The sequence below is a fragment of the Bacillus rossius genome, chromosome 8, assembly GCF_032445375.1.
Source record: "Bacillus rossius redtenbacheri isolate Brsri chromosome 8, Brsri_v3, whole genome shotgun sequence".
Lineage (NCBI taxonomy): Eukaryota > Metazoa > Arthropoda > Insecta > Phasmatodea > Bacillidae > Bacillus > Bacillus rossius.
The window spans coordinates 34,932,957-34,953,948 of NC_086336.1; the positions used below are offsets into that span (position 1 = coordinate 34,932,957).

Consider the following 20,992-nt stretch of genomic DNA (forward strand, 5'->3'; position numbering starts at 1 on the left):
TCACAGAAGAACCCTCAACAGATAACGGTGTTTATCAGCGCTGTTGTTGTGTTGTCCAGATGATATGTTAAGTATCACCCTTGGGTTCGCTTGTGCGTCGCTGTATTGTCTGAAAAGGGAAAGCCACGATTCGGGAAATTCAATTCGGGACGAGACTGTGTATTAGTAGTGTACCTTTAGGAAGTTCACTCCTTAAAATAATAAAGTGCACTGCCCAGTCAATTCCAAGAAAAAAAGCCTTTGAAAAACTAAGCCCAGTTGGGAGCGCGTCGATTGGCCTAAAATATTTGGCCTAAAACTGTTTCAGAACATTCACTTGGCCTAAACTTGTTTTACCTAAACTGATTAGGCCAAAAATTATTTGGCCTAAACATATTTGGCCTAAAACCATTTGACATAAATTTGTTTGGCCTAAAGTCATTTGACCTAAAATTGTTTGACATAAAGTCACTTGGCCTAAAATAATTTTGTGAAACTTATTTTACCTAAAATTATTTGTCCTAAAGACGTTTGGCCTAAAGGTATTTGGCCTAAAGTCATTTGACCTAAACGTATTTGGCCTAAAGTAATTTGACATTAAATTATTTCCTCTAAAGTCGTTTGGCATAAATAATTTATCTTGAAGGTATTTGGCCAAAACAGTTTTTAGAATAATTAACTCTGATCTTTTAACAGGTACTTCTAGCAAATAGTAGAATGTTTTAGTTACTTCCAGCTATGCTATATGTTGAGCTGTAGCGTTTATAGAGCAATAATTCACAACCCTTCATTTAAACATACAAAAATTTCTAAAATGCACACAGAATTGCAGTTTACAATATTATTATAGCTGTAAATTGCAAAATTGCTCACTAATATAAAACTTGTTTTGCGTTTGTAAAAAGAAACAATGTAGGTGATAGAATATTGGTAGAGATGATGGAAAATAGCATTTATAAATCAGACTCATAGCATAATGTTTTGAATTAAATAATATATGTAAACTACTATAATTTATTATACTAAACAATAAATTAAACAAAAAGCAATTTATTTAACAAACAGTTGAGTCAGTTTTTGGAAAACAAATCTGTGATACTACATCAGATCACAGAACACTGAAACTTTAATTTAAAATAATTTATTTATGTTTTTCAGTATTTGTTTACATTTTTATTTGTCACAAATTTATATATCTTTCATGTTAATTAACTTCTATATTTGTTTTGGATAATTGCTTTGAGCTTCGCAACCTTTCTCTATGTTAATAATGTTAAATGTAATATCTTTTAAATGCTTAATTCAAGGATAGTGATTGGCCGATAGATCGGCGGATCTTAAAGACATTGTTGGTTATACCCGCTATTAATTTTGTAAGAAGGAGAAGAGAAAAAAACTTCGGTGTGCCATCTTGTGGCTTGTGTGTGTTTTCGCGTCGGGCCTTGCCGACGTGACATTTTAAATATATACGCATCGCTACGTCTCTCAAATTGGCGAGGAAAATACGCCCGAGCTTCGGCGAAGCTCTGAGAGTAATGGTTTTATCGGGGCTTTATCTAAAACCATATATCATAAAATCTTCAGGTATGACTATATGCTATGTTGAATCCTGAGCAGTCGCGTCACCGAATCATAGCACTATTTGAGGTAGTGATCATCTGCTGTATGATTATCATAATTGTTTTAAATCTATCGCCTTTCAATAATACTAAAGCCTCTAGTTTTCTTGGAATTATGGCACGATTAATATGTTGTACGACTTCACTCAGAAGTCTCGAAGGATATTGAATTTCATGCGATCCGACGAATACTGAACTAGCTAAATTTATTTTTATCTCCTAACAAATGAACTTTTGTATCTGTTGTGCCCAACGTAATTTTATTAGCTACTTAATATGTTGTTTTCTTTTTATTCGCAAGTGTAAGCAACCGTATTTGTCATTTTATTTTTTAAGGTTAAACAATAAAAGTATTATAATTAGTATTAAATTTATTTTTCTATCTAATAAATAATTAAGTTGGGTACCTTCGGGTACTGGCGCCCATTAAAGATTCAGAAGCGCATGACAGGGAGAATTTATTAATCTGTAATTGTGAAAGGGCTCTTTTACTGTGACAGTAAATTGTGTACTCAGCAGGGGGCACTACAATTTTTTTTGCACAAATTCTTTGTTATTTTTAAGTACTATCCTACACTGTGTTTATATAGATTATTATTGTTTTGGTTACAAGAAAACACTAAGTAATGTGAAATTACTAGTGCGTGAATAAAATACATTTTCAATAAATCTAAAAGAAATTATTTTGGAGATGATTTGGGTAAATTATAGCTGGTAATGTTTGCAGTTAATTATTGTACTGTCATTTAGATGAGATTTTATTACGATTATCTGTTGTCTTTTATTCTTAAAATTATCGCTGTTACAGTGTGTGCACAACAGAACATTTGAATTACCGACATAAAGTAACAAGATAAATTTTCTGTGCCCTACAGTTGATAATGGCAACATGCATTTTAACAATCACTACTGATGAAACCTATGTGTCGCTTAGAAAGTAGCGCCAGTTTGTTCTCCATGTCACAACTGGTTCCCATTTACGTGTTAAAATAATTTGTCGAGTTAAGCAAATAGTGCATGCACTCAGTATGACGAAAAATTTAAATACACAAAAAATACTGGATGAGTGAAAGTTTTTTTTTTACAAGTTGGTGCATCTCACTTGGAAAAAAGTTGGCTACCAAGTCATTTTTGTGTGGCAATCACATTTTTCTGCTTTAAAGCCTGATTGGTGCATTTTATAGCTAATTAGCAGAACCCGGTAGATATGGTTCTGCCAGTGTAAGATAGAAGTTGATGCTTTGCAGCGCCATCTAGTTGATACGCTACTAAACTTGACAGGATCACCCGCTGGACCGAACCAGAGATCGCCAGATGGTAGACCAAAGATAGTTTCCATATTGTTTTTTGATGTTATGTTTACAGTTGGTTTTATGTATTCAGTTAGGTACTGGATACTGATACTGTTAGTTCTTTATTAGGGAAATTTACCTATCGCTTAAGTAAAATATAGTTAAGCAAGTCTTACTCATTTTATTTATTAATTTATTCTGGTTCACTCAACTCGAACCACACAAATGTGATAAGGACAGTATGACAAGACACTCACATAAAACATGTGGTGCACATTATTGGACTTTTCCAGGGACGGGGTATTTATTAAACGAATTAACCAAAAAATAAAATAATCATTCACTAATTTCGCTTATTAAAATAACCGCCAGAGAAGCAATATGTAAATAACAAGCAAACAAAAAACTTGCAAACAGAAAAGTTCATCAGTGTTTAATCCGCTAAACTTATTTTAAGTTTTCTAGCCATATTGAATGTTCGAAGAGTATGGTAGATAGATAGAGATAGAGAGAGCTAAATATGCAAGCACTTCCTTTTGCCAGAAATAAAGTTACTTTCTACCAAATGACCAAAAATTGTTTAGCCTAAAATCATTTGACCTAAAATAATTTTCGGAAACTTATTTGAACTAAAATAATTTGGCCTAAAGCCATTTGACATAAATTTGTTTGGCATAAAGTCATTTGACCTAAAATTATTTCGCCTAAAGTCGTTTGGCATAAAGATATTTGACCTAAAGTCATTTGACCTAATATTGTTTGACATAAAGTCACATGGCCTAAAAATATTTAGCCTAATTTTAGGCCAAATTATTTTAGGCCTATTGGTGGGTACCCGCACAGTTTATACCTATACGTATAAAGATACATTCTGGATTGCGACGCCTGGTCTAGGGGGAATTGTAGGTACTTGCTTGCCACCCAGAATTTCGAGTTTCGATTCTTTCTTACGGTCACGTTTTTATTTAATAATTTTTTTAAAAATAATCTACTGTTTACAATTATTATTAATTTAAATGTAATAAAATTTATTTGTTAATTTTTGATGTGTAAACATCTTAGCTCTCGGTATATGGCATTTTTTGGTAGGAGTCATTTCGTGAAAATGGAACGGATGTTGATGAACGGAAATGTGGGACGAAGATGGCGGGCCTACGTGTAACAACATAAACCCGTAAATAGTCATTTCGTAAAAATTAGGGCACGTACCAAACGTATTGTTGTGCCAATATTATACTTAGGTAAAGTAAACTAGTCATATTAAAAAGTATTCCGAAGTTTTAAAATACCTTAGGAAAATGGCATTACACTGTTGATAATACGTAGTCTCCCCCCTAAACATAAGTAGTCCCAATAGCTTAGTGGTAGAACGTGCGCTTGTTAACCTGAAGGGATGAGATTCAAAGTCGTCTCTGGGAATCTTTTTAAAAAATTTTAAATATTATTATACTATATAATATTATATAATATTGAATCAGCTCAACGAAATTTAATTTTGTTTGTATGAAGTATTTACAGACTGATTTCAGTCGTTTAAGCAAAAATAAATTTACAAACATGTAAGTTACTTATTGTTATAATATTGTTTTTATAATGTTTAAGGTTATATATTTTTTAATGCCATAGAAGTATAACTTCTAACGTGTGCGGAAAATTTATAATATTAACTATTTAATTGATTTTAACAACATGGGCAGTAGTTTAACAAAATTCACTGTTGAAAATCAAGTAAAAAAACCGGGATCTCTTGGACTGAAACTTTTAGTTTGAATAATACCTGATTGATAGCGCCACGTTTGTAGTGATTTAGAGAACCAACAAAATTTTAAATATCTTTTATGCCATTTTCGTTCCTACACAATCATCCGTCGCAGCCGTCCATCACCCATCCATCCGTCAATAACGTGACCTGCAGCCAATTCTATGCCCCAAAAAATTACATCTGTCCTTCTATCAAAACCTTTCCAAGCATAAAGGTTGAACGTACGTTCGGAACAATTTATAATCTTGAAAGTGTCTGAAAAATATTGACTTTATTTTAATTTTTTTTTTAAGTTTGTTTATTTGTTTAGCTGCTATAATAGTACGTGTTAAATTTGCGTTTGTTTAACGTTTGATATTTGAAACAAAAATTGACCGAGACACAAAAGTGTAATTATTTACGTATAATAAATATAAAATACGCATATTAAAATTAATGTTAGATCGAAAAAAATTGGTTTAATAATTTTTAAGTCAAACTAATAAATATTTGCAAGAGAAATTGTCTCAAAAATTTAAGCCTTCTAGTAAGTTGGCAGAATCAGAGCGGAAAATATTGTGACGGACGTGACGGATCATTGTGAATCGCTCGGCTTGACGGATGGACGGATGACGGACAGACGGATGACGGACGGACGCGACGCACCATCGAGAGTTTAACTTTACTGTGAACATACCACTCGACTAATTTTTTTATTTTTCTTCCAAGTAAATTTGAGGTCTTCGGTATAATTATTTTATAAGTCTTTCATCAAACTAAACCTCTTTGTTTGCAAGGTCATCCAGCTTGTCTTATCTCTGTTCACTTGTAGAATTTCGGAGTACAGATAAGTTTTTATCAGACGTTGCTGGGTCAATGTCAGATACCAGAAGGCAAAAAAAAAAAAATCTTTTCGAACAAATAAAAAATACGAGATCGTATCACGGCATATCTTGGACGCACAGACTTGAAATATGGCCAAACAACTAATTGTATGTTTGTTGCCAGACGTCATTGTTCTCAGGTGTACATGTAACATTTCTCCTCACAAGGAATGCTATTACTTACACATATGTGATGTAAGGTTTCCGAACTAACCATGATATACTAAAAGTACAAAGGAATATTATAACGAAGAATGTCAGTGCGTATATTTATCTCTTCCCAACAACTTGAGTAAACTTTTATAACTATTAATCAAAATATTATAAAATAAATATCATTATTAAGAAAAACGGAAGAATATACTTACGTTTGAATTCGCTGCGAGAAAATAATAGCGAACAAAGAAACAGAAGTGTCTTCTAAAGGAACAAAAAATTGCATATGCTGAACTTAAACAATATAGATTTAATACTACATCTAGAATTGTGGTGTCAATTGGCAAATTTACCGAATAACAAATAAAACTACTATAAGTAAATAATATTGCTACGTCATTTTTCACACTTAAAAATGTAAACAGAGGCCGTGTGTGTAATATTTTTGGAAGATAAAAAAATATGTCACTGCATGTAACTACTACTAATTGTAATTAACTGCTATATTTGGTTTATATAATCTTAACTGTAACCTAACTTAAACAAAAAATAATATTTTAGCATTAAATAAATTTTGATAAGAATTTATAAAATTTATTTTAAATCTTGATATGTACAAATTTATTTTAAAATGTAACATTATCCAGCTGAATTAACATCTGGAACAGTCGAAATATCTTGATGAAAGTTACGTAATTTGTGTTTCCCTACATTTTACGATTGGTGTAAAACAGTACATGGTTGCAACGTAACCTCAGAGAGCGTGCATTAGTAGTCTGATCTGCCTGCCATCTAGCAGGGAGCAGAGGAACTCAGAGAGAACCAATATGTACGTGCTGCTCTCTGGCGTGGCACTATTGAACCACACCTCGAACACTACCTGGAAGAGCGTCATAAGTACATACAGTGAATTTCAACCATGCAGGGAAAAGTGCATGAAGCTGGAATAGTAGTTGAGTGAAGTGAAGAGGGGGGATGATAAGAGGGGAGAAGTAAGCGTATTACGCTTCAATAAATTTTTTTTTTTGCCCAAGAGAAAGCCGTATTGAAGAGATAGATATTGTTCGGCCTTTGCCTGGAAATGGTCTACTTTGTTTGCCTTCAACTTCGCTGAAACACATGCTCCCTCGTAACACTGCTAATATATTTGATTTCAACAGTTTAAATTGCATTTCCATAATCATTTTTTTCTAACCTATTATGAAACTATCGTGTAGTGATTTTTGGAGAGGAGAAGGGATCTTGATCCACCGGATGCTACTAAGTAATATCGATTTAGAATTCCCTAATTTTATTCCCTTTATTTGCATATCTTTTATCACATTTACATCAGCAGGGATGCTACTAAGCAATATCGATTTCACATTCCATATTTTTATTCCCTTTATTTACATATCTTTTATCACAATTACATCAGCAAGTACATCCTTACATGCTATGTATGGAAGTTCTGCAACATTAGAAGCTTTCGTGAAAATTACAAAAGGAAATTAAGATTTTAGTGTAAATAAACGTTTAAATGCTATTTAATAAATTAAGGTATGTTTTTAAAGATTATTTTGCGATATTTTAAATTTTTAACTGACAATAATGTGTTGTTTACAGGCCAAGATAATATAAATCAGCTTTGACTGAAAAAAAAATGTTTGAGAAGCTAGGGTGTTCTTTTTTTTAAATAATTGTACTTCCTTATCACCAGCGCAATATGCAATCAAGTGACGATCTAAGCGTTCCAATTGAAAGTTTTAACCAAAACAAAACGCAAAATAAAAATTAACAAATGCCAGACCATTTTTAACACAGCATAAATATTTGGGAGGGTCGAAAAATAAATTATTATTTTTTTTACGAGCCGCTACAAGATAAAACAGGTTGAGTTGGAGCACCGGCTGAGATGGCGCAGTTGCTGTAGTTATTTTGCTAACATATAGCGATATGTTACTACTGTGTGTTGTAAGTGTTCGTAAGGTACACAGCTTGAACGTAGCCGTTCTTACTCCGCCGTAAATCGCTCTTACACGCGTGGAATACTGAATACTTCTGGAAATGTACCCTGTTATAGCCTTTGATTTATAATTCCATAGTCTTTAAACCTGTACTTCACGAACATACTGCTATTTACGATGATAAATACAACTTTAACAGGTTCATTTTTTAACAAAATGCATTTCAGGGTGCATTTTTGGCTTAATTCGGTTTTCTGTGCACTACGAGCAACTTAATGCGCCATGCCATCCTGAAAATTGGCACAAGACAGCGCACCTAGTTTCAGGGAGAGATGTCGCCAAATTAATGTCTAAATGTTATTCAATAAATATGTTTTTCACTGAAAGATATTAACAATGATTGTATTGTTAGAATAATTTATGTTGAAAAAATTAAGACCGGGAAAGCAGACCAGAGTAAGTGTTCTAAGAGCGTGAAGTGTTTGCACGAGACGTACACTGTCTACGCGAGTGTCTGGAACGAGTGGTGGGAATAAAATGAGCAATCCAAGGGAAAAAGAAAACATTGATTTTTAATGGTCCAAATGTCTACAAAATAAAATTTATTTACATGTTACTGTACGCTACATCAAACTAAAAATTGGCTTGGATAATGCCAACATTTTTTTTTTATTGAAGTAGGAATATATCTACTTTGCTCTCGTTCTTAAGCCAAGTTAATGTTTAATTATTACTAAGAAATATTTTTTAATTCAGTTAAATTTTACATCTTTTTTATGTTGCTATCAAAGACAACAATTTTTTTTGTATGTGACTGTGTTCAGATATAAATATTAAGCGGTGTTTTGATAAATATTAATGTTTGCGCCATCTGTCCCACTTCGTGTGCAATCCAGCACAAACGTTCTGGGAGAGATGACGCATAACACTGATTTTGGAAACATGCATAACATATTAATTTCTTTCCATTTATTTTACTTGAAAGGCTTTTTTTTATATAGAAATTAAGAATGAAAGTAACAAGTCACGTATACTGTTGCAATTATTTTTATGAACATGCAATTTGCAGTGGAAATTGAAACGAATTGTGCGCCAACCCATCCTATTTTATTCTAGAGTTGAAAAGTTGCCTCGAATAATAATAATAATAATAATAATAATAATAAATACGTAAACTAAAACAAAACCGGTTGACATCGTCGTACTTAAAACGTTTGTAGAAATTTTAGAATTGAAGTTTTTGCGCAATGGACGTGATTAAAAAACAACAAACAACATCAACTTGCAACATTTGAATAAAGGATCGCCGACAATTCCGGTTCAGTTGCGAAAGTCGTTGGAGTGTATTTTGACCAGCAACTGTGTAAACGAACAAAACAGCAAGTCGCGGGGCCGCGGGAAACCCTTTTGCGATCAATGCGCGGGTCCAAGCTGTGAGTAGCAGCTCGGCGCGGTGTTTGTTTGTTTGTACGTGTGTGTGTGTGTGTGTGTGTGCGTGCGTGCGTGCGCGCGGACGGCATGAACCACCCCCTCCTGCCGGGCTGGCGGTGGAAACGTTGTTTTTGTCAGTTTGTAAATGATACCGTCGCTTGCCCGAGTCCTTTCCTCGATGGCGACGGCGAGGGAAAAGCGAGAGAGAGAGAGAGAGAGAGAGACAGACAGAAAGACAGAGAGAGGGACAGAAAGACAGAGGGACAGAAAGACAGAGAGACAGACAAGCAGACACTCAGAGACAGACAGAGAGAGACAAGGAGAGACACAGAGGCAGACAGAGAGAGACAAGGAGAGATACAGAGGCAGACAGAGAGAATAGGTTAGAGAGAAAGAGACATACAGACAGAAAGAGAGAGAGACAGAGAGATACAAAGAGATAGAGGGAGAAAGAAAGTCGGTTTATGATTTTGTCAGGATAGAGCGAAACGCAAAAATGCTGGGGGAAATGATAGTACTAAATGGTTAAATATATGTTAAAATGAGTATTTTTACAAACGCAAAGAAGGTCTTGTTGGGTGAGAGGTCATTAAGAACGGAAACCCAGTATAATTCAAATCATGGATATACAGAAAAAAAATATTGGTCACGAACTATACACAGCGAGTTTGAACTTGTCTGACGAACTTCGGCTGATGGTACACAAAGAAAAAAAAAAAAAAAAAAAAAAGGTTGAAAACACACAACCGGCTTCTCAAGCCCGCTGTTCCACTTTGAAATTGCAGCAGAAAAAAAAGGTTCATTACAAGTATACAGAAAATATTTAAGATGGGATCTCACAAGCCATGCTAATACTTTTTTTATATTCTCGTCATTACTATAGTTAAAGGCTATTTCTATTGATGTAATGTGTTGCATTCGTTGTTCTGTCACAAAATTTTGAATGGATATTAACTGAGTGTGATGTAATTACTGTAAAAATTCGCGCAAGTGATAGCAATTACAAAACATTACATGACTATTTTACAAAATTTATATAACACTTAATAAATATCTGTTGAGAGTATTTGTGACAGAACCACAAATGCAAAATAGATATAGTATTAAATTTACAGAAATATTCCTTAACTAATATGAATTACGAGAAAATGACAACAAAGATTAATATGGCATGCAAAACCCCACCTGAAGAAGAAAAAATAAGCATCGGGATTATGTTTATTAGAAGAAATGTATGTAACGCCTGGCAGGTATGCAGCACGCACAACAGCCAGTATGCTGAAGTTGCTACAGATTAGGGGCACTGATTGCTAAGTCAGGTAAACGCATTAGAAGGTATTTTCAGGACTACATTTAATTAATAATAAAAGTTAAGTTTTCACATGCGGTAAAGTCATCCGCCATTGAAAATCACATTATACTTCCGTGTCACACAAATTGATGGGAAGTATGGGTGTTACACCTAAATGTTTTAATGAAATAATTTCATGACAGCGACAAGTTTTGTGGTGTTTGTAAAACTTTTTTGACGTGACAACGTCTAATAAATCGATGAACGCCGGCTGCACGCACGAAAAAGTGTCCCGTTACGCACATTGTCCCGTTACGATGTGTCCCGTTACGCTCATTGTACGCTTGCGCCGCATCTATATCTCTTCCACTCGATTGGAACAACCATCGATTTGACTTTTTCAAGGCACTTTAAACTTGAAACACTCCTATTCGGTTCCTACTTTTCCTATCATCGCCCTATCTTTAACAGAATAACACAGATTGGAAGAAGTTAAATAGCAAACATGTATAAACGTTATAGTTAAAATAATCTCTTCGTTAAATTAATAAACATATTTGAATTAATGAGTGCAAATAAAAGTAAATTTATCAATTAAATTGTAGATTTCATTTCACTCCTTCTTTGTATCCATACAAAATAGTGATAATTCAATAAAAATAATTCAATTTTATTCATAAAAGTATGCAATCATTTTATCAATATTTTGTTATGACGTTGTCACGTTAAACTATCGTCCGTAAACCGACTTTACAGACAACCAATTTTTTGACGTGACAACGTCTAATAAATCGATGAACGCCGGCTGCACGCACGAAAAAGTGTCCCACTACGGATGTCCCACTACGGATGTGTTCTGTTTGCTCATTGTACGCATGCGTGGCATCTCTCTTCCACTCGATTGGAACAACCATCGATTTGACTTGCAATGGGAGTGCATGACTTGATGTAAGATTTTCGACATACGCCATTGCTAAGCACATGTATGTCTGTAGAAGAAAACTACAAAAAACCAAAAAGACAAAAAACACAAACTAAGCAAAAAATTGCTGTTGTCAACAGGATATAAACACCACGTAATATTCCATAACAGGAATATGGTGAGAGTTTTACCGCCATATAATGGTACGGTTACCACCCTAGGCAGGAGAAGACTGCGCGCCAGTCAACAGTCAACAGTCAACCCGTCATCCCGCCTCGCTGGCACAGACACGCGCCTGACGAGGCGAGGCTCTTAACGTCTCGACGACGACGATGTCATTGAAGTCACCGGACAGGGAAGGGGGGGGGGGGGGCTGGAGTGATTAGAGTGGAACAAAGCATTTAAGGAACGCTTGGATTGGAGAAGCGGGAATACCCGGAGAAAAAACTCTACTCTCCGGGACACAGCAACGTCCGCTACGTTTCCGCGCGATTGCGGGCCCCTCCGGAGATCGAACCCGGACCACATTGGTGGGAGGCGAGTGATTAACATCTCTACCACCGTCACCACGGCTTGGAGCAGTCCCAGGTAGCTGTAATATTTTTTTTTTGTAAATGGCACAGAAATAGTCATGTAAAAATTCAGATATTTGTATTTTTGTACATTTTAAAGAAAATAACTTAATTGCTGCAAAGTAGTATTTGCTGTAATACTGGTTTTGGATTTTTACCCGGGCATTTATGCTTTGTGTTTTCACAGTAACTCCAATAGTTAAAGTTAACCTGAAAACATTTTCCTGAATAGCTTTCCGATATTAACTGTGCACATTAATGAGCATTATGAAAAAAAAAATAAAGTCCAATTATTGAATATTCGATTATATTGTCCATGGTTAAAAAATTATGCTTAGTTAAAATATAAAATGGTCCTCCTATTTTCGTAAGAAATACTCAGTAGTATCTCGTAAAACATACTACCATAGCTACGTCTTATACTAAGTCATAATATATTTCTTGGTGTTTTACAAACTATTTCTTGGCAACTGGTTTCTGAAGGAATCTTTTGCAAAAGTAAAGATTTTTTTTTGTGCGAAGGACAGAAATTACGAAAGTCGGACTAAGATTCGCACCTTGCGCCACTTTTCGCTTGCTGGTTAAATAAGTTGTATTTCCCATGGCGATCTCACGCCATTGTGTTTCAAGCTGCGGGAAGTGGCATTTGCGTTTATTTACTTTGATAAGGCCTAAACGGGACCTTTTTTCAATGGGGACTGGACTATGGTTCAATGTTAGGAATAATCCACGTGACAAGCACAATGCGATGGTCCAGTGGGTTTCCATCTGGAACAGTGATGGCCAACTTAATTATTTTCGAGGCCGGATAATCGTTTGTTAAAACATCCCGAGGGCGAGACACACAAGAATGAACATTAACACAATTTTTTAAAAGTTGTATTACTCTGTTGATTATCAGATTAATGCAATATGTGGAAATGTAATTAAAAAACGATAAATAATCCTTTAAAAAAAATGTGAGTGATTCTTTCAGTGCTCGCGAGAGTTGTTTAACATGTAACCTCGGTAACGAGCAGATTCGTGTGTTATCATGGTGCAAGAACAGTACACGAAACTCGGACACGGAATTTAACGTAGAATTCTTTAAAATAATGCCGAGCGTGATAAATATACGCAAATTGTGTTTTCAACTCCATTTCTCGACACGAATCATGCGTAGTTTCCGCAATATAATTCCGCAGCTACAATTCGCTGCCAGAGCAGCTATGTCGACTATTGAGTCATTTGATTAATAGACTGAAATTTTAAACGAGGCAATATAATGAAAAGGCTCCGAATAAAGTGAAAAAGACTTGAAAAAAATACTCAGACCCTTCTTTGGAACCAATTTTTGACAAGGAATTGAATTAAAATACTGAATAGCTTGTTAAAATTAATTAAACAGTTAATACTATAAATTGATATTGGACTTTCTGAACTTTGGTGCTTGTCATCCGCCACAGATGGCAGCACCGTGGTTACACATTTCCGTTCCATGCAACTTCCTTTCCATTCACGAAATTACTTGCACCAAATGCCGTACACCGAGAGCTCAGAAGTTACACGTAAAAAAAGAAGAATACCATGAAACAATAAATAATTAAAAAAAAAAAGAATTCTTTTAATAGTTCTGTGAGAATATAGCTGCTGTGTAAAAGTGTCTGCTGTCAGTTTGTTTTGTTTATGCAAACAAACAAAAGTATACCTGATAATACTTATTTGTTGAAGCGAAAAGACGTCGTGGCCCGCCAATTGGTCATCGCTGATCGAGAATATTGCCGCAAATCCACTAAGTCGCAAATAATTTAAACCATTAACTAAAGCAATTTAATGCACATTAAAAAGCAACGTGTAGTCAGAAAAGCAAGTGGTAGTGTACTTTTACGTAAAACGTTTGAGAGTATTTGGTCATGATGTAAAAACCACCCATTGCTTAGTTGCTTACTTACTAGCGTACCAAGAATTTTCCTTGGGAATCAGTTGTACACATGTAAAAGCCTCACACTGTATATTTTAAAAAGTTAAAATTGCTTCAATTGAATCAGTGTAGTCTTGAAATTTATTCCAGTAACGGTATGTCACTGATTTAACAGTTTAAAATTTATTTTCCAACGTATTATACTCTTAAGGCACAGATTTTCAGTTACACCCTCTGATTAAACTATTATTATTTTTTCACTTCAGCAGGTTCAGAGTGATTATAACTTAAGTTATTCAAATCAGTGACTTAAGATTCACTATGTCTCTACAGCAATGAGCTGCGGTGTCACCGTGACATCAATGATACGACTGCCAAAAAATTTAAAAGGCCTATGCCTTCACTCATATTTTAAAGAACTGAAATTTTCGATGTTTGTATACTATAATGAGCCCTTAGAAGTTAGCGCATGTACAATTTTCATACATAATATGTATTTCAATATTTTTATGTGCGCAATGTGTGCGACCTAAAATATTAATGTTGTTTTGATTTATTTAACATTTATGAACCATGAAATAATCAAAACACAATTTGGCGGTTCATCGTAGAATTTTAAGTGATATAAACATTTACCAAAATGTTTAATTCTTTATGATCTGTCAAACATTAATACGAAGCGCGGTCCGTTATGTCAATCTATTTTTATGTCGTTTCTTCTTATTGAAAGAGGCCACTGTTCCATTCTACAATGATTCAGAAAAAATTTAAATTTATTTTTGGATTTACTTTTTTACATACTAGGCTAATCTAACTAAATAATTATAACTGATTTTCGAAGTTATCTTAAGCACCCAGTTAGGTTTAAAACTTTTTTTTACCTATTTCTTTATATGCAGACATTCGTTTTTCACTTTCTGCAACAAAATTATTGCATATAACTTAAGATATGCCCAGATAATTAAATTTTAGGTCTAAATAGTTAAATATTTCAAGCTTAGAAAACCATTTTATTTATATATATATAATTTTGTTGATGTAAAGTTAATTTTTATTTACTTAGCTAAGCAAAAAAAAATCGTTGTTACAGCTGCTGGAAAAAAGTCACCAAAGAATATTTTTGAGTGAAATGAAGTTCTAGTATGATGGAACAATTGTCGTTATTTCGTACTTTTGGCACATAGAAAAAATGTGACGTAGCTTAAATTTTAAGTATAACGAAACAAAATAATTGTAATATTTTAGGGTTTTATTGTTAAATGACTGAAAAATAATGGAAAGCTGATTTATCTAATACCAACGATATAGTTTTTTTTACTCCGTTATTGCTCAAATTTTAAAATGTGTGTAGACTATAAAAATAATTTAAAGATTTATGAAGTAGTTTTATAATTATTTAATGAAGTTAATAACTTGGTTCAAATATAATAAATAGGTGCTTCTACATTGTGATAAAACTAATATCAAGAACTTGCTGTGCCCGCAAATTAGTTTCCGTGGAATTAAGGAATTCCTTATAGAACTATGCGTGCAAAAAAAAGACACGCATCATGTGGAAATTATGTACCTTATCGGGATAAAAAATGTCCTAAATATTACATTATTACTTGCATTATTGTTATTATCGTGCTAAAGTTCATCAGAATCCAATCGTTACAGACGCGATTCTTATTACAGTTTTATAAAACACACATATATATTATGCATACATACACACACAAACATTTTCATGGAATCTCATAAATTAATCCGTCACTTAAAAGGCGTCTTTAAATAAGCTAAGTTGGAAACTATTTTCAAGATTTCCATGACTAATTTCACTGATCACGTATCAATGTCTTTGTTCAGCCAGTACTAGGTACAGGTTTGGTCAAAATAAATGAACAGTCGACAAGGTTTGAAGGCAATAGCGTTGCATGTAGGTAATTTCTTCAGCATCTGCACTACGTTTCCGAAATTGCAAATCTACGGACGTTTTGAGTTCGATACTTAAGCGGAAAAACAACTAATAAAAAAGAGTATCTGTGAAACACAGTCAACGAGTGGAAAAAACAAAAACAAACTAGAAATGGAATGAGAAATATAAATCGCCCCAGCGCATAAAAAAGGAAAACAAATGCGGTGAGATATTCCGTTGGAGTTGTACATCGCATATCCGAGTTCATCTTTTATATATTTTTTTTGAATCTGCAGTTTCCGCAATGCTAAATTTAAATTGGATTTTGGAGGCACGATATTTTCGTTATCGTTATCCTATAGCCATGTGAACGCAAGGGTGACCAACGTTTTCGTTCGTGAAAATACATTCGCGTCCCTGACTTATTCAGGTCTGAAACAGAATGGACGATTAATCAATACAGGAGAGCCAGAAATATCAAACATCGCCTTTTGTACTTACCTGTCACAAAAAAATAATGATTTGTTTCACCACAATAAAATGAGATAACTTAAATAGATGTTAAAAGAAACGGTACACTGTACTTTTAAAGTTAAGTACATACACCCCTAATTCAAAACCTAATATTTAAAACAGAAATATTTAAGGTAAAAAAATGTAATTCCATGTAAGTGCATGTCTAATCACGAAACTATAGTTAAGTTAAAATAATGATAAGAGTAAAGAATAAAAATTACGTCTTCTGCTATCAAAGCGTTAGTTTTGTGCAATTCAAATATAAATAATTATGTTAATAATATACCAGACTTTTTGTACTTTTACAAATCTAGGCAAAACCGTTAAATGTACAAAAGCATACGTGCCTAACCTGTCTTAAAATAAATTTAAAAGAAACACTAATTTTGATTGTCTCTACTAATACGTGGTTTTTGTCGTGGCTACAAAAGTATTTGGCTGTCCCTGACGTATTCAGGTCTGAAACAGAATGGACGATTTATCAATACAGGAGATCCATAAATATCAAACATCGCCTGAATGATGTTTCATAGGGTGTCTATTTCACCAAATATGTCTTGTGGCGGGAACCAAACATTTTCCAGAGTAGTCCTTTGCGGAAGATCCCAGGCGAGGCAGCACATCGACTCCTGGTCGCCGGTGCTTCCAGCACTGTCATCTCCTCCGGAGTGGCGCGCAGTCTTCTTTCTATTCGTAACATACTAGGGCGAACACGATTTTTAAGTGCTGACCATAACATCATATGGCGGGGAAATGAAGATGAAGGTGTAGTGCAAGTCCCTCGAGTGCTCTCAAGAATTTTTCACGTCGAAAAATTATTCTGAAAACACGCGTTTTTTTTTTTTTTTTCATTTTCAACTTACAGCTTAAAAACGAAATATGGAAACAAGAGTTAATAATTCGCCCTCGGCGTAATCTTAAATGATTTTCGTAAACAAACACCGCTCAGATATTTCGAACAATTATCAAATCCCTGAAGCTGTGCAGCTCGCACGAGCGACTGGGAGGGAGGGAGCGGGGGCAGGGGAGGTGGTAGTTAATAACTAAGGCAACTGTCGGACGGCCGGGGCGTGTCTGCAGCAGGCGCCGCCGAGCTGGAAGACAGCCAGCCAGCGGGGCGCCGCGCCAAGCCGGGCCGAGTCCGCGCGCGTCGCCGTCCTCGTCCTGGGGACACGGCGGCCATATTTCATTAACTAGACATTAAAGTTGACCTAGACCTTCAAAATTTACCAAAATTCGATAAAATTCGCCAAAATTTCCAGTTTTTAGGGGAAAAAAATCTCCCCAAAAAATTTAAAAAATTCTGAAAAATAAAAAATTCAATTTCAGAGGGAAAAAATCATGAATTTGAAATGCCTCATAATACTTTTGCACTTAAAAAAACGAAATTCCCCAATCAGGCTTAAATTCCCCATCGTCAAGTATCGTCAATGAGCCTCTGGAGGGGAGCTTTGACTTCGACCTTACCCCTGCCGCAGTCTTGGATTATGATGTCACTACCGCCATTTTGAAAATCCGTAATTTTATTGAGAAAAACTTGGAAAACATTTTTAATTATATAAAAAAATTATATATCAAAATTTATTTTATAAAACCGTACTTATTTCATGGAGTCCTCGGTTCAAACCCGGCGAGGTCATTCTATTAAAATTGGAGAAGGTTCCTTCCTCCACGGAAGCCACCGACAGACTGACCTACCACTACTTATGCCAAGACAGATATTGCGTCAGCCAGTATATAGTCATTACAGCCATCTTGTTTTCATCTTCTACAGACCACCATCTTGGATCAGGCATATATTTTTCGTCTGCTAGAGGGCGCTCCCGCCATATTAGTTTAATTTGTACCCGCTAGTTTGCAGTATTATTTATTAACATGCCGCAAACTGTCAAGATATCTGACATATTGCTGGACATTTTGCTGCTATTTTGGAAATCTGTAATTATTGAGCTGGATATTCGGAAAAGAATCCCAATAATCACAAAAAAAAAACCTATTAAAATAATAATTGACTCGATCGCATACAAAGCTTGGTTAGATTTTGGATCAATACAGAAAAGGTAATTTAATTAAAAATACCATAGAAGTGAAAGGTTTAAAAAATAAAACATTACAATTAAAAAAAATTGTTACAAGATTTTCTTCTCTACTACAAGAACATAAACAAACAGATAACTGGAGTTTTTCGATTCATACAGTCTTTTCAAGAGTACGAAGCAAGTCATTTGCATACCTTGGAATATAATTTCAGGGCATCTCTACATGATAGTTGATTACCACATACAGCTCACAGCACAGAGTTCTCAGTTTCATTTAGAGGACAGTGATATATTTGATGATGCCTCACACTGCCACAGAAGAAAATTTGGGTCCCGATGAATGCGAAACCAGTCCATCACAATTCCTGAATTGATTTTAATCTTCCATAGCGTATAAACTGACTACAACACCGGTTGCACTGCTATTTAATGAGTTCACAGATATTTATTACAATCGTGTACTATGTAATCATGAATTTTCAAGTTTTTGATATTGGATGATGGAACACTGTTAGTGCTGCGTCCTTTATTGATGCCACTGACACTGTTGACAACTATTGTTCTGCTACTGAAGTCACTGCATACATCAAAATATCCTGCTCTGCTGGAACAGTAGGTGCAACTGTTGACGCCGTTGCTAACAGGTTTGCGTCGTCACCATCGGGAACTCAGGAGGTGTCAACAACGCTGTCATCGGGGTCTGCACTGTTGATTATACAACTTCCATCGAGACTGTCATTAAAGATTGTAAAGACATCATCGAATTCTCAAGAATAGACGATTACGTGTTTTATGCATTAGACTATTCAAACAATACGATCCGCACTGCACCAGAGCCAGAGATGTACTGAGAGTCGCATCGTCAAGTCCTCACTTATATACTCGCAGCGACTGGCATGAGATACGAGTCAAAACAACAGCCTGTTTAGTTATAGCAAACAGGTTCTTGCTTGCGCTTAACTGACCCAGTGTAGATTTCATATTATCGATTTAGACTATCTAGTTATGAAAGTAGTTTACTACATTTGTTGCACCAAAACAGTATTCTTTGCGCATTATTCCGATTTGCGACTTTTTCATGTCTGCGAGCGTTTGAAGTGTTAGTGAATTACGTAGCACACACAGTGTATACACTGACGCGAAGAAAATCCGTCTTTCATTGAGGTATCCGATGTTGTTGGTGGAACTTAAACTGATGGAACAGCACATAATAATTTTTCCTCTTCAGTCGGTATCACAGATGACAATGAGATCCGTATCTTCGTCGGTGTCGCTGCCATCGAGGTTTCTACTGCCAATGAGATCTCCGCTGCCGTCGCAGTCGCAGTCATCTGTGTCCCTGGCTTCGATGCTAGACCTTGCACCAAGATCTCTGCAGTTGTTGACATCGTTACCATTGAGGTCTGCGCTGCTGATGGTAGAATGTCCATCAAGGTTGTCTTTGGAAAATCCACTTAATATCAGGAAACGTACTGAAGAGAGCCGATCCGCACTGCACCACGGTCAGAGATGGACTGAGGAACCTGTCGTCTGGGACTCACTTATACACCCACGGCCGCTGGAATAATATGCGAGACAAAACACGAACATTTCCCAAGTCAATAAAATGTGACATATATGTAGGGCCTACATATAAATATATTTATAAACTTTTGAGATGAAGATGATTTTGGTGTCGATGGACCATGAAACGAAAAACTATATAAACGTTTTCCGGAAGTCACATCACGGTAACGGCTACAATAGGTAGTCTTTCTTCGAAATCTACTTAAAATTGACTGACTTTAAAGGATATGTTCATCCTGGATTAGATATTTTTTATATCCCTTCGGTGTTTTATAGTTTGAGGGGTTGGATAGTTGGGAGAAAGGAGGGGACGATAGCCCCTATCGCCCCTTGCCATAGGACCGCCACTAGGCGGTAGGCCAAGTGGTTCTGAGTCCTGTCCGGATCGCCCCAAAGCCCCTGTGCGTGATCGTCAGACGTGAAGTGCTGCGTCTCCGGACCTCTTCCAGGCGAGGCGACTAGTCGACTGCACTGGTTGGACGGACGGGCGCGAAGGAGTGCAGCGATGCAGCAGATGACTGGGAACCGTGCGAACCCCTTTCACACGCGGTCAACTCGTCTGCTCCGGTGACTGTGCCGCCAATCTTCTCATCTCCACCAGTAGACAACACTCGGCATTCGTCCTTCACACACAGTCCCCTGGTTGAGTCCACCGAGGTCATAATGGAGGGAGTTCCACCCGTCGGTTTCAATGTGAATAAGTTTATAGTAGTCCCGCGATATGGGATATCAGGCGTGAGTAATACATAGAGAACTGCAAAATTCGCGGATTCATTCGGTGATAGACTAGAATTCAAACACATATACCTCCTAGATAATATTTCTATTGGCTTACTGTTCATCTGGACCAATCTCAACCAGTTATAAACAAGAAGGATCGAATCACAGACAAACCAGCTGAGACGACTTACAAGTCGGCAGCCAATGAACTTGCGTTATTTGTCCGAGTGTACAGGGGTATGTGCAGTCTATCCTGAAGGCCATCGAAACCGCGATTTTTGCAGGTCTCTAGTAATACAGCTTAGTTGTGGATATACCTAGTAGTTAGATAGCTCCTATTTCCCGATTTTGTAACAACGGATGAACCCTTACTTTTCTGCGACTGTGTTTCTCCTTTATTGCTTCTCTACTCGCAGGAAAGCAGTACAAGTAGCGCTGCTGCTTCGTCGGGTTCTAACATCGCACCGACCTCCCGCTGGGAAGAGAAGTTGATTCCACAAGTTACCTTGTGTGAAACCAGC

General features: G+C 35.8%; 1 protein-coding gene across 1 annotated transcript in view; it reads left to right on the forward strand.

The window, feature by feature from the left end:
- Positions 1 to 20,992, forward strand: part of LOC134535356 (uncharacterized) — a 52,313-nt gene that overhangs the window by 16,754 nt on the left and 14,567 nt on the right. The window contains exons 3-4 of the mRNA XM_063374426.1: positions 17,230 to 17,285; positions 18,830 to 18,883. Of these exons, the coding sequence (XP_063230496.1) occupies positions 17,230 to 17,285; positions 18,830 to 18,883 (110 nt within the window). The remainder of the gene's footprint in view (positions 1 to 17,229; positions 17,286 to 18,829; positions 18,884 to 20,992) is intronic.